Raw genomic sequence first — 12,959 nt, 5'->3', positions numbered from 1 at the left:
GCGGCGAGCGTAGTCACCCCATGGCTTCTGCTATGTTGCAATATTTTCAGGGAGGGCTTATTTTGGGGGGAGGATTTTAGCACATGCGTTCAAAAGCCCGATTGGGCTTATTATGAGGGGAGATCTTATTTTTGGAGAAACAGGGTAAGTATCTACAATTTATGCCCATTACTTCTGGATCCAGTTTCTGTAGGAATGAAAATTCATTCCTGACCAGGTTCTATATGGTACCTTTTTATGTACCTGAACAAAACTGAAGAATAGCTGTATCATTTAAGCAACAAAGAAGATAATATAGCATCGATTATAGCTGCTTTAAAATTGGATTTTTCTCCTTAAGAGGCTGGATAAATCTATCTTCTACATTAACATTTTATATATTTTCATTTAATAGCAGAATTTAAGATGATACATTATATTTTCTTCTGTTACTTTCACATATTATATAAAGTACCAACTACCTAGGAACAGGGCAACAAATGAAATAAAACAATCATTTCTAGTAGAACCACTGGCTTAACCAATTCAATACAAGCAGGCTGCTTAAAATACTCAGTAATGTACATATTTGACCTCCAATAACATGCAATGCCCCTTTTTTACTTGTTAACTTCATTCTTTACTACTGTTGCCATCTCTCCCCAAACAAAGCTCCTCTGTTTTAACAGCTGTAGGCAGAAATTCAGTAAGTGTAATTTTCCCCATTACTGCACTTCCTCACCAGAAAAAGCAATATTTTAAAAATGCTACAATACCTCTATAATTAAAGGTAACAACTGCTTGCACTATTTATCTGAAATAGAAAAAAAATCACTCATTTTATAGTTTACATATTGTGTGTGTATGTGTATACACACACACACACACACACACATCACCATCTACCACCTAATCAATAGGCTTTACAATTTCCTGAGATGCATTCAATATTCTATTCTTTCAGCTATGCCAGGCAAATTAAGCCCCAGCAGAATCTATTTTAAAAACCAAGGGATTTTTTTTTCCTCTCTAGATTCTGATTGGTGGAATTTTCAGGAAGTACCTTCAGTTTCCATGGTAAAAAGTAGAAGGTAAACATGCCTGCAATATAAGGCTAAGATGCCTAAGCCACTTTAAAAAGGATATATGCTCTTGGGAGTATACTGGCTTAAGTGCATATCTGTGCAAAGTAGCTTCTCTTACTCCTAGTTTAGTGCTATATAAACACTGCACTCAAAGCAGGAAATCAGCTATGCTGAACCACAGGGAATAGGATGCACTACAACACCTCATGCATATATACCCCAAATGGGAATCAAGTAGGAACATACTTGAATCAATTTGCAAAACACCTAATTAGTGTTAACCTTTTAATTTTTCATTAGACAAGACCTCTTCTTAAAAGACTATTGGACTGGACCATCAAACAAACGCTCTTTTTCCTAGAAGCGTTTGTGTGCCTTATGGGAGGTTATTACATGACATAAAGATACTTAGCAAACAAAATTAAACATTTTCATTTTCAAAAAACATATATAACCAATTTATTTATTTCAAAAGGAGGGGAAGATTGGTGCAGTTTAAAGCAATAATGGTTCAGCATCCCATTCAGGAACTGTATATAGTTATCTGAAAGCACACATCCACCCTTTTTTCAGGAAAAAGAAATAGAGCTCTTGATCACTGCATTCTTAAACAAAATCTTCATTGTAATAAAAGAAAATTTAAAACTCAGTTACTCCACATGCCTCTATTCAAATTATTCAAAAATGTTTCAAAAACCAATTATTCACTCAGAAGCCAAATAAAGCCCATTTTAACTAGCAAAAATCCATTGGATAAGTATGGAGGAAAGTGGAATGAGTAAAATTCAAAATCTCTACATGGAATAAGGCAGATATATCCTCCTATGCTTCTAGATGATGCAAAGAAAGGACCAAGAAGCTCACTGGACATTTTGATTATAATCCTCATCATGAGCCGAACTCTAGGGACTATAAACACATTGCTTCCCATTTCTTCTAGTTTTCAGTAAGGGAATGAATAGGCACAGCAGGCCTACTCTGGATAATAGCATTGACACTCAACGGTATATGCCCTAAGTTGGAAGTGCTTTTTGGCATCAATGGAAACTCCCATCCTAGGGATAATAACTGTGAGACTGTGATCTTCACTTGTAATAAATAAATAAAGATTTAAAATCAACTTCTCAGTGTACTATGGTCCCAATGTTGGATATTGGATAGCCATTTGTCTGAAAGGTATAAGGTTTCCTGCCTAGGCAGGGGGTTGGACTATAAGACCCCCAAGGTCCCTTCCTACTCTGCTATTGTATTGTATTGTAATCCTTGACCATTATCTCCATTCTACTATGTCATTTTCAAACACATACACTGCAAATGACATTTACATGCAGTAATACAATTTAGCTCTTACTTCTTCCAAAGCCAAACACATTTAAAACACTTTCCAAACAAAAGGACACTATTATATTTTCAACAAGCTATAAATCAAATTCTGATTTATTTAGATTTTCTCTTTTTTTCTATATCACAAAAAGTTATCCTTATGAAAAGTTATCTTTATTTTCATTCTAATTACTTTCATTTTGTCAAAACATTTCATTTTACCTGGTGAGCTTTACAAAGAACTCCATAAATTAGTCAGTACTCTTATCATTAATCATTAGTCATTATTATGAGGGTTCACTGCAAAATTTTCAAATGCTAGCATTTATTACATTTGTATCCACCTTCCCTTCAAAAAGCTTCATTTTTTATTTGCCCTATTTTTATGTCTACAAAGCTTAAACTGAAAGAAAATGATGAAATCAGGATCACCCAATGAGCTTGAAAGCTGGGTAGGGATCTGAACCTGGATCTCCTCTATCCAACATTTTAATCAGTGTAGCTCACCTTGAACTGGAATTCTAGTACTACATAAGACAAATTATTTCTTAGACCCAAGTTCCAAACCACAAAGACAGCTTCAAAGGGGAGAAGGAAGTGTTGACTGTATTTCAAAGATGAGTGTAAAAGTTTCTTACCATGCTCTTGCTTACCCATTGCGCTTAGATAATGATTGATAGCTTGACACGGAGGACTTGGAGTCTGTGTTGCTTTGTCACAATTCATAGGTGCAGGACTCCTGTCGATGTCAAAAGAGAAATACCCACTGGAGGATCTGGACAGCAGTGGGGATCTTCTTACAAACATGAACAACGGGGATCTGGTAGCAAATGGACTGGGACTGGAGGGTGGTGCCAGTGGTCCCTGAGGGCTACCGGGTGATGAACTGTCCCGTTCACCCAAATGATTACCTTGATATTCAGTTTGTAAGGAGGTAGGGGCCCCAGGCCGAAGGTGATGAGGCTGAGCTGGCCTTTCAGCAGGCTGCAATTGTTCACCTTCTCTCTCACATTCAGAATTTAAATCAGAAGGTTGTTTTGCCATTTGGTCTTTCTTTTTCCCCAACCCTGGAAGAAGAAGAAAAAAAAAGGGGGGGAAGAGAAAAACATCTCAAATTATACAAAGTTCATTCAAACTTGATAACAGTGATGATAACCTTAATAGATAGAAATCACTATCAATATATTAGCAATGCAAATTCCATGACATTTTACATTCACCACAGGATTTCAAATCTATTAATTAGCCTTCCTTCCTTATCAAACTTTAAAAATAAAAGACTAGTAATGGATAAAGGTGTTTTTGCTATATCCAATCCAATATTTCTCAGGGGGTAAAAAGGCTTGTTGAAAAGAAAAGAAAATAGTAACAAAAGTTTTGTAAAACAAAACCTGGGGGCCAACTAAGCAATATTCCATGGTCTGATCTTTTGAGAGGGGAGGGCAAAGGAGTCAACTGACTTTTGTTGTGTTTTGTTTTTAAAAAAGGAGGTGATGGTGAAATTTTTAAACTCAGGATCCGCACCCTCCAGCCCTCCAAGTTCTATACAGGAGGATCAGAAACAGTGTTGAAATGTTAGAAGTAGATGCGGTGATTGTGCAGGACGGGGAAGTCGGCCAGGCTCTCGCTCCATTGTTCTATCGAATATGCTGATCACAGCAAGTCTGGAAGGTTTGGCAAGAGCAATCAGTTGTAAAAGTGCGTCACAATAGTTTGTACACTGCAAAGTGCTCCTCCGTTCACTCCACCTCCCCTCATCCTTCCACGGCTACGATCAAATCCTTCTCTTTACTACACGCGGGGAGGGGGGGAAACGTCTCACTTGGCACCTTTAGAAAATCCACTCTTTAATGAGTTGTTGTTAAGCGGGCGACGAAATCAAGAGCAAAAAAGGCACAAGCGAGAAACGACAGGTCACCCCAGTCGCAAGGCAAAGGGTCGCAGGCTGCCTGCTTCCCACCCACCTACCGCGCTCCAACTCACCTTTTTGTTTACTTTCGTTCAAACGCCCGTGTCCCGCGATTGGACTCGGCGCTCACGCAAGCAACAACAACAACAGGTTGTAGAAAAGGCCGGCGCAAGCCAAGCATCCACCACCAAGTTGGGGAACCATCGCAAGCAAGGGACAAAAAAGGTGATGGTTAGGGAAGGGGCGAGTGGGGGGTGCGGGGGAAATAGCCCCGCGCCGAGACTTGGAAAGAAATCCACGATCAAGTCACCCCATTCGCCTCGGGAAAGCCCCTCCCTCGCTGCTGAACGACACCGGAGGGAGAGCTGCGGTCGGGGCCGCGAGAGACAGGTCGCTTCCCACCGAAAACCCAACAAAGGGAGCGCGAGTGCAAGGCAGGAGAATAACAGAGCCAGAAAGAGACACGCAAAGGGGGAGGGGACAGCCAGAGGAGAGGGTGGAGACACCAAGATACCCCCGGCCCCCAATCCCGCCCCCCGCGTCCGTCCCCCCCACCCCACCCGCCGGCCGTACTTACGCGTCAGGGTTTCTGAATCATCACAGAGGCAAGAGCCGGACTCTTCTTTCCCGGGCGCCCAGAGCGACTGGCGAGCAACACGCTCGCGCGCCTTTCGGAGATTGCTGGCGTCTGGCCGCGCGGACCGAACAGCAGCCAACCGAGCGACGGCAAGATCCCCGCGCTCTGCCTCTCCGGGGGAAAGGGAGAGAAAGCCCTCCCCGTCGCCAATAAAAAATAAGGCAGCAGGGCCAATCCGGGCGCGTTAGAGGCGGCCTGGCTCCGCCCACAGCGCGAGGGCACTGTTTACATTTATATGCTTGAGGGGGGGGGGGGAGGCACACACATACACACACGCGCGGCCTGCCACAACCCCTGCGCTGCGCCGCGGCCCGCCCTGCTCCTTCCCTCCTTATGTCCTCAGGAGCTTCCTGAAGCCGCCGCGGTGACGACGGCAGTCGCGCTCGAGAAAGGTTGCTGACTTGCAGCAGCCACGCTGAGCTCTGCCTCGCATTCTCTATGGACGCCCACCTTCCAGTTCCCTTCTTAAAACGTGCCAGCAACAACGAAGAAGAATCCGAGAGCCTGACAACTGGCAACCCGTTTCTGTAGAGAAAAACGTTTTCCCTTGACAAAAGCAGAGAGGCAGCCGCACCCGCGATATTTGTTACTCCCTCCACAACAAGCTTCGTATATACAAAAAATAAACCACCAGACTCCACCTCCTCCCTGGTTTAGAAGCTTCACACCCCAAGATGATTCATTCTGTCCAGGGAGAGAGAATTCTAGCCTTGTGGAAAAGTAGACATGACCAATGAACATGATTTGTATTTAGATGACTATCACCTAAACATTGGGAAGAGCTTGTCACACAATAAAAGCACAATGCAAAATAGTCAGGGGCGAAGGTTTTCAGAAGCCAAAATATAATCATCTGGATAATGAGGTGCAGATTTTGAAATGAACTGCAAATCATGCTTGAGGGTCGAAGCAGGAGGATTTCAACAGAGAAGTTGAGCAGCAATGATGGCACCAACACCAAATAGGCCCTCATCTTCCTGACATCAGCTAAACACAGCAACAGAACTTTTGTCTCCCACACTTCTCAATGCCACCATCATCATTGCAGAATATATATTTAAAAAATTCCAACCTAGGTCTAATGATGCTTTTAATGCATTACATATTAGCATCAGTATTTTGAGGTAGGTTCCAAAGTAGACATCAGAGGCAGATCGCTGAGAGTGTGATTTTGACCACGCAGTACCAAACCATAACCAGGCATTCTGCACTAGCTGAAGCCTCCAAAACATTGGGATGTCCCATAACATAGTGGGACTGAGTATGTATGTATGTATTTATCAAATTTCTAGTTGCCTGACTCCCAATGACTCTGGGAGGCTTACAACGACCAAAATTACAATAAAGCCAATTAAAAAGAAGAGGGAAAGATGGAGGAAAGCAAGAACAGACTGAACTGAAACAAAACAAAATCTCACTCTTCCTTGCCAAAGGCCTGGGTGAAAAAGGATCTTCACGATCCTTCTAAACACCAGAAGAGTGGGGGCTATCTGGAACTCAGGGTAGCCTCATTTCACAGAGTAGGTATTTCTACAAAAAAGTCCTTATTAGATGACACTGCTTAATCAAAGAAAATTGAAGCATGCCAATCCTATTCAACTGAACTGGCAAGCAGTATGATGAGAGAAAGTGGTTCCTCAAATAACCAGGTCTTGTGCCATGAAGGACTTTAGAGATTATGACCAGCACCTTGAATCACACTCAGAAACAAACTGACAACCAATATGGGTCCCAGAACGGGGTGTTATAGGCATATCAATGTGCTGCTGTGATCTTGACCAGTTGGAGCCTCTGAATGTTTTTCAAGAGCAGCCCTACACAGAATACATTGCAGTAATCAAGTCATGAGGTGACCAGAGCAAAAGTCACTGTCTGAAAAGTCTCCAATCTAAGAAATGGTACAACTTATACATCACATTAAGTTGTATAATAAAGGCCTTCCTAGCCAACTGCTCATTGTGCAGAAGGTATGAGTCCAGGCCAGCTCCTAGGTTTTGCATTGTTTTTAAATGGGAAAATGCAACCTATTGTGTAAATAGAATAAACCCCAGATTTAGGTGGTCCAAACACTTATAGACCCCTGGTCTTGGTAAGATTCAGTTGAAAACAATACCTCCTCATCCAAAACTCACAGCCTCCAGGCCCTGGAACAGAACTGTGACAGCCTCATTTGGCCAGCCCATGGTTGAAAAATATAGTGAGGTATTATCAGTATACTGATGATTGCAAACCAACAGCTGAGCTCACCCAATGGTTTCATGCAAAAGGAGGAGAGACAGTAAAACCCACAAGGGGCTTAGGAAGTGATCTCATCCCTCAAACCAAGACCAACTGGAACTGGCTCCAGAGAAAGGAAGACAACCACATAGAACTAGTTCAAAAGGAAACTGGTCAATAATATTGAAAGCCACTTAGAAATCAAAGAACACAAGTATGGATGTACCACCTCCATCCTATCTCTGCCACAGGTTATAAACAAGGTTAAACATGTTATAGACAACCTGAGACACAGGTTGTCTCAGTAATAACTCCTGATCTGAAACCAAATTGAAATAGGTTTAGATTATCCATTTCCTCCAGGTTTCTCTTCAGCTGCAGACAGACTACCTTATCTATAAGTGCCCTCCCCAGGGGCAAAGTTGTAGACTGGTCAAACATTGTCCAAAATTTGTGGGAAAGTTGTTGGATGACCTCTTGAGGAGGGGTCATACCACTGCTGCTTTCATGGCATGAGGTACCACTCCCTTCAACAAAGAGGGCAATACCATAGAATGGATCTAATGGCAGGTCATCTTTATGGCCCAGAAAAATCTGGATTCAGAAACCAGGTGGCCAAACTGACAGCACAGAGACCCCTATCCACTTCCATAATAGTCAGCAGTTCAAACTCATCCAAGATCATCCTTCCAGATTAAGCCCTGTGCACCTCAGCCTGCCCAGTCAGTGTCCAGTTGAAGTGAATTCTGTGTTATTTACTAGAAAGCCTGAATAATCCTCAGAGCAGCCCACAAATATTCTAAGAGGGCCTCCCTACTCAACAGGGTCCAGGTCACCTTAAACCAGGCTGCTGGATAGCAATAAATTCTTTCTTGCTCTTTCTGGAACACTACAGATCATCCAGAGCAAGGTGTGTTCTCACCTGTGAGCCTGGGAGTGTCTCATCATTAGTACCTCAGCATGCTTTCTGGACCCCTGCTCTGCATTATCTGATTCAGAGGGAATGTAAAAAACGGTCATCAGGATATTGATGGTATTGTGGCCTAAATCTTTGAATGACTTTCCCAACAGACAGTATTCTGCAGCTTGAATGCCACAAGCTGAGTAACAGTGTTCTGCTGCTATTTTGGAAACTGCCTGACAGAAAAGACTATAATCCCTTTATTACAGCGCTACAAATTCTCACTCAGGCTCACTCCTGGAGGATACTACAGTTAATATTTTCAAAAATAACTGAGAACCAACAATCAAAAGGCCACACTCCTCCTTCCTCTTTCCAGCAGAAATCATTCTGCAAATTAGCTGAGATACTTTTAAATTAGATTGGAATGATCTAGCCCAATCCAATTCTTTTCCCTTCTAATATGGTATCTCTGTCACTTTTGCTGTTCTCTGTCTTAACATATTCTCTGAACCTCCCCAACTCAATTCATCTTAACACATTACATTCTTACCAAGATTACATCACTCCATTGATCAGCAAACACTTCATCAAAAAAAGGGAGGAGGGAGGAAATCCAGTTTTCCTCATAGCAACTGCTTGTCCTATATTGCTTGTTTTAAGGTTCTCTGTATGTGGAAATTTATAAATATTTTAATGTTGATTTACATTCTAAAATGTTTATTATTTTTTAATTATTCCTTGCTTTACTATGATTTTAACATTGTGTAAGTCATAAATTATATCAATTGTAAAAGTAAAATGACTGTTTGGCATTGGTGGCACTGATTATCCACCAGCAACTAGTATCAACAGCCATCTCATATCTCCCAAAAGGATCTCAGCAATTAGCACATTGATTACACTACATGGTAGCTGGGTTCACATAACAAGTTAACATATAGTCAACTGAACAGTGGTTTACTGAGCTATATAATCCATTCATTCGTTCCTCTACTACAGCGAACACTGTCGAGATTCAGCCATACAGTACTTCAGAAAGTGTCTTTTTCTCCCATCCTGTCCAATTTAAGCCCCTTCTGACATACTATGCCATCTTTCCTTCTTCCAATCCTTTTGCTTTTACCACATCAGAAACCCTCTTCATCAGTCTTGCATTTCATTCTCACAACTAAGAATACAAACTTCATTTCACAACAGTATTCCATCAAATTCCTCCAGCATGAACCCCACACTTTATATTCTGTTTTCACACAAAGTCAAGCTGTGTCGATCTTATCAAGACATGCCTTGCCTCAACATACTTAAATTTTACTTGATTCACACATTACACCAAACCCTTATTTTGCTTTGCCAGATAGGATTGCAGAAGTGCTATTTCTCAACGTAAGAAACTCAGATTAATTACCACCCACCCACCCCCATTCAACTACAAACTTGAGGGTTGGCTTCAAATATTTCTCAGCCTAACCTTCTGCATGGAATTGTACTGTTACAAGGTCTTTGGAAGATGTGTAACATAAAAAGTCTACTCCAGCATTCTATCTCACACAGGGTCAATCCACTATATCTAGTTGGTTCACAAATAGGCCATGCAAGTGATAGTCCTCCTCAACTACTGCTTTCCAGCAATTGACATATACAGGTAGAATCCTTCTTTTTCATGAATTTGTTTAATCCCTTTTTTGAAATAATTTAAATTAATGCCCATTATTACATTTTGTGTCACAGCAGATGGCAGCACCTAGACAAACTGGATTGGGTCAAGTCGAAAAAGCTAAGCAAGGTCAAACTTGATTAATATTTGGATAGGAGACTATCATGAAAACACAAGGATGTAGACTGGGTTAAGAATTTTAAAAATCCTACAAGGAAATTGCTAATTATTTCTGCATTGTTACCAATAAAACTACAAGTTCATATAATTGGAATAGAAAGGCTACCTCCTTTCCACCCTAACATTTCCACAGTGCTACACAAAGCAACACAGAGAAGATAAGGTAAACAACCCCCCTCCCTCCGTTTCTCACACGCAATCTTTTGAAGAACCGTCTTTTCTCTCCACCCAACTTTATTTCCCCCCTGCTTTGAAGATCGTAGGGAAGTACCGTACAGGGACAGCACATGTGCCGTTAAAAGTTTAAACGAATTTAAATTTCTCCCCCACCCCACCCCATACCTTTATCAACAGAATCAGCCCACCTACCAAATCGTTTTAACTTCCTCCCTTAGAGAGATGGGCAATCTGGGATTCACCACATTCTGACCAAGGAGAAATACCAGCGCCTCTCACTCAGCATCGACCAAGCGGCCGGCACGGCAAATACTGTACCGCTAGCAACATCTGGAGAGCTACAGTTCATCCGCAAACTTCTGAAAGTCTCCCCCATCCGTTGCAATGTCACGCTTTTGAAAGGCCCCTGACCCTCCTCCGCTTCAGGCCGACTGCGCCTAGCAGGGAAGTCGCCACCGCGAGCCTCAGTAGCCGGCGAGAGGGAGGGGGGAGGGAGGAAGAGAGAGACAGACCACCTCTCCTCGCTGCTCGCCTCCAATCCCAATGTGGCCAATCCTTTTTTAGGATTTGGGACTGAGAGGAGGAGGAGGAGATTGGGGAGGGGTGAGAGAGCTTGGCTTCCAAGCCTCCGGGACTCCCAACTGCAGAGCTTGCTTGGCTCTGTTCCCAGCCCTCGCCGCGCGCGCAAAACAACAACAGCAGCAACAAAAAGCTGCGGTCGAGACTTTCCCGCCTGCCTGGCACCCGGCCTCGGTAGCCAATCATTTGAAGCGAGCAGCCTCGTCCGGAGAGAGAGAGAGAAAAGAGGCGAGAGCGAGGGCGGAGGAGCCGAGTCTGTGGCGGGGGAATAACAAGGGTTCGGGAGACGTTAGCGCGAAAGTTTCCGCCGAGGCTCTCCGGCGTTTGCTTTACCTCGCCTGGTGCCCCCACTGGTTCTTCGCGGGAAAAAGAGTGCTCCTTCTTTTCAAGGGGGCGCAGAGTTTCTCCCTCGCATGGTCGGGCTTTTTGGTTTGGGGAGCCGAAAAGCCTGGCCCGGGACTCGCCGCTGCCTAATAAGCGGCACTCACCCCCTTTCTCCCCCACCCACTCCCGGTCAAGGTGCTCCTCTCACCTGAGGCAGGAATCTCACGAGCGCCTCCCCTTCCTTCACAGGACAATGCAAGTGTAACGAGCTAAGTAATTAGTAAATTGTTGCCTCGTCGGACAAGAAAAGCTCTTGCCCGAGGTAGTGCTTTCTATATGCCCTAACCCTAACGGAAGGAGTGTGTAAAAGCGCACGTGCGGATACACACACAAACGCAGGCACGCAGTACAGCATAGAACTCTCTTTGCCATTGTCTAAGGAGGTGACTTGAGGATAACAGAATAACATCGTTGGAAGGGACCTTGGAGGTCTTCTAGCTCAACCGTCTGCTCAAGCAGGGGCCCCTGCACCATTTCAGGCAATCTTTTCTTGAGGAAGGATCCTTAAGTAAGGATGACAACTATGAACCAATATGTTCAAATACTGCCTACCTTTGGGTCCTTCTTCTTTCCCAATTCTCAAAAATTATAAATTTAAATTCATGCAAGATGTCTGGGTAAACTGAAGAGCACAAACCAAAAATGCTAAAAATGAATTTGCATATAGATATGTACATTTTAAAGGAAGTTAAATACTGGGTTTCTAGTGTTGTAATATTATAAAAAATATTCTCCTAGTAACTTGGTATGCACACATACTTTTGTTATCAAGTAGTTACAGGTAGTCCTGAACAGACGACCATGGTTGAGCCCAAAATTTCTATTGCTAAGCAAGGCAGTTGAGTTGTGCCTCATTTTATGATCATTTTTGCCACAGTTGTTAAGTCAATCATGCAGTTGTTAAGTGAATCTGGCTTCCCCCTTTGACTTTGCTTGTCAGAAGGCAGTTGGGAAGGTCACAAATGGTAATCACGTGATCCCAGGACACTGCATAAATAGAGGCCAACTTTCAAGTAACCAAATTTTTATCACATGACCAAGAGGATGTTGCAATGGTCATAAAGGTGAAAAACGGTCAGATGTTATTTTTTCAGTGCTGTTGTAACATCAAATATTCACTAAATGAATGGTTATAAGTAAGGAATATGCTTGTCAGGTACATGGAGAGAAGTAAACAGTGCAGTACCACAAGGTTCCGTCTTAGGCCCAGTATTCTTCAATATCTTCATAAACAACTTAATTGAAGGAATAGAAGGGGAACTTACCAAATTTGTGGATGATACTAAGCTGGCAGGAATAGCTAACACCTAGAAGATAGGCTCAAGATCCAGATGGATCTTGACAGACTTGAATACTGGGTCCTATCTTACAAAATGAAATTCAATGTAGAGAAAAGTAAAGACTTACATCTGGGCAAGAAAAACCAAAAGTACACATGGGTGAATCCAAGCTTAATAGAAGTAACTGTGAGAGGGATCTTGGAGTCTTAGTGGACAACTAGTTAAATACGAGCTAGCAGTGAGAAGCAGCAGCCAGAAAGCCAATACGGTCCAAAATTGCATTAACAGGGATACAATCAAGATCAAGTGAGATACTAATACCACTCTATAAAGCCTTAGTAAGACCACACCTAGAATACTGCATCCAATTTTGGTCACCACACTATAAAAAAGATGTTGAGACTCTAGAAAAAGTGCAGAGAAGAGCAACCAGGATGATTAGGGGACTGGAGACTAAAACAAGAACAGTTACAGGAACTGAGCATGACTAGTTAGTGAAGAGAAGGGGGGAAGACATGATAGCAGTCTTCCAATATTTGAGAGGCTCCCACAGAGAGGAAGGGGTCAAGCTATTTTCCAAGGCACCTGAAGGCCAGGCAAGGAATAATGGGTGGAAACTGATAAAGGAGAGATTCAACCTACAAATGAGAA

The 12,959-nt window shown here is 42.7% G+C and overlaps 1 protein-coding gene and 1 long non-coding RNA gene across 7 annotated transcripts in view; one reads left to right on the top strand and one right to left on the bottom strand.

Moving 5' to 3' along the window:
• BCL2L11 (BCL2 like 11) overlaps positions 1–10,567 on the bottom strand; it is a 33,037-nt gene extending 22,470 nt beyond the window's left edge. The window contains exons 1-2 of one of the 6 annotated variants that reach the window (XM_014060797.2): positions 10,258–10,567; positions 3,026–3,454 (exon numbers count right to left, since the gene is read on the bottom strand). In XM_014060797.2, the coding sequence (XP_013916272.1) occupies positions 3,026–3,431 (406 nt within the window). In that variant the 5' untranslated portion in view covers positions 3,432–3,454; positions 10,258–10,567. Of the gene's footprint in view, positions 1–3,025; positions 3,455–4,370; positions 4,750–4,873; positions 5,036–10,257 lie in introns of those variants that run through there. The other 5 variants (XM_014060795.2, XM_087717621.1, XM_014060796.2 and 2 more) reach the window with 5 other exon arrangements.
• LOC106537997 (uncharacterized) overlaps positions 1–12,959 on the top strand; it is a 219,125-nt gene that overhangs the window by 195,250 nt on the left and 10,916 nt on the right. The gene's annotated exons all lie outside the window — the stretch shown is intronic.

The sequence above is a fragment of the Thamnophis sirtalis genome, unplaced genomic scaffold, assembly GCF_051295495.1.
Source record: "Thamnophis sirtalis isolate CommonGarterSnake01/CBP01778 unplaced genomic scaffold, rThaSir2_p1.2 scaffold_6, whole genome shotgun sequence".
In the NCBI taxonomy this organism is placed as follows: domain Eukaryota; kingdom Metazoa; phylum Chordata; class Lepidosauria; order Squamata; family Natricidae; genus Thamnophis; species Thamnophis sirtalis.
This window is presented reverse-complemented; position numbering and strand designations above follow the sequence as displayed.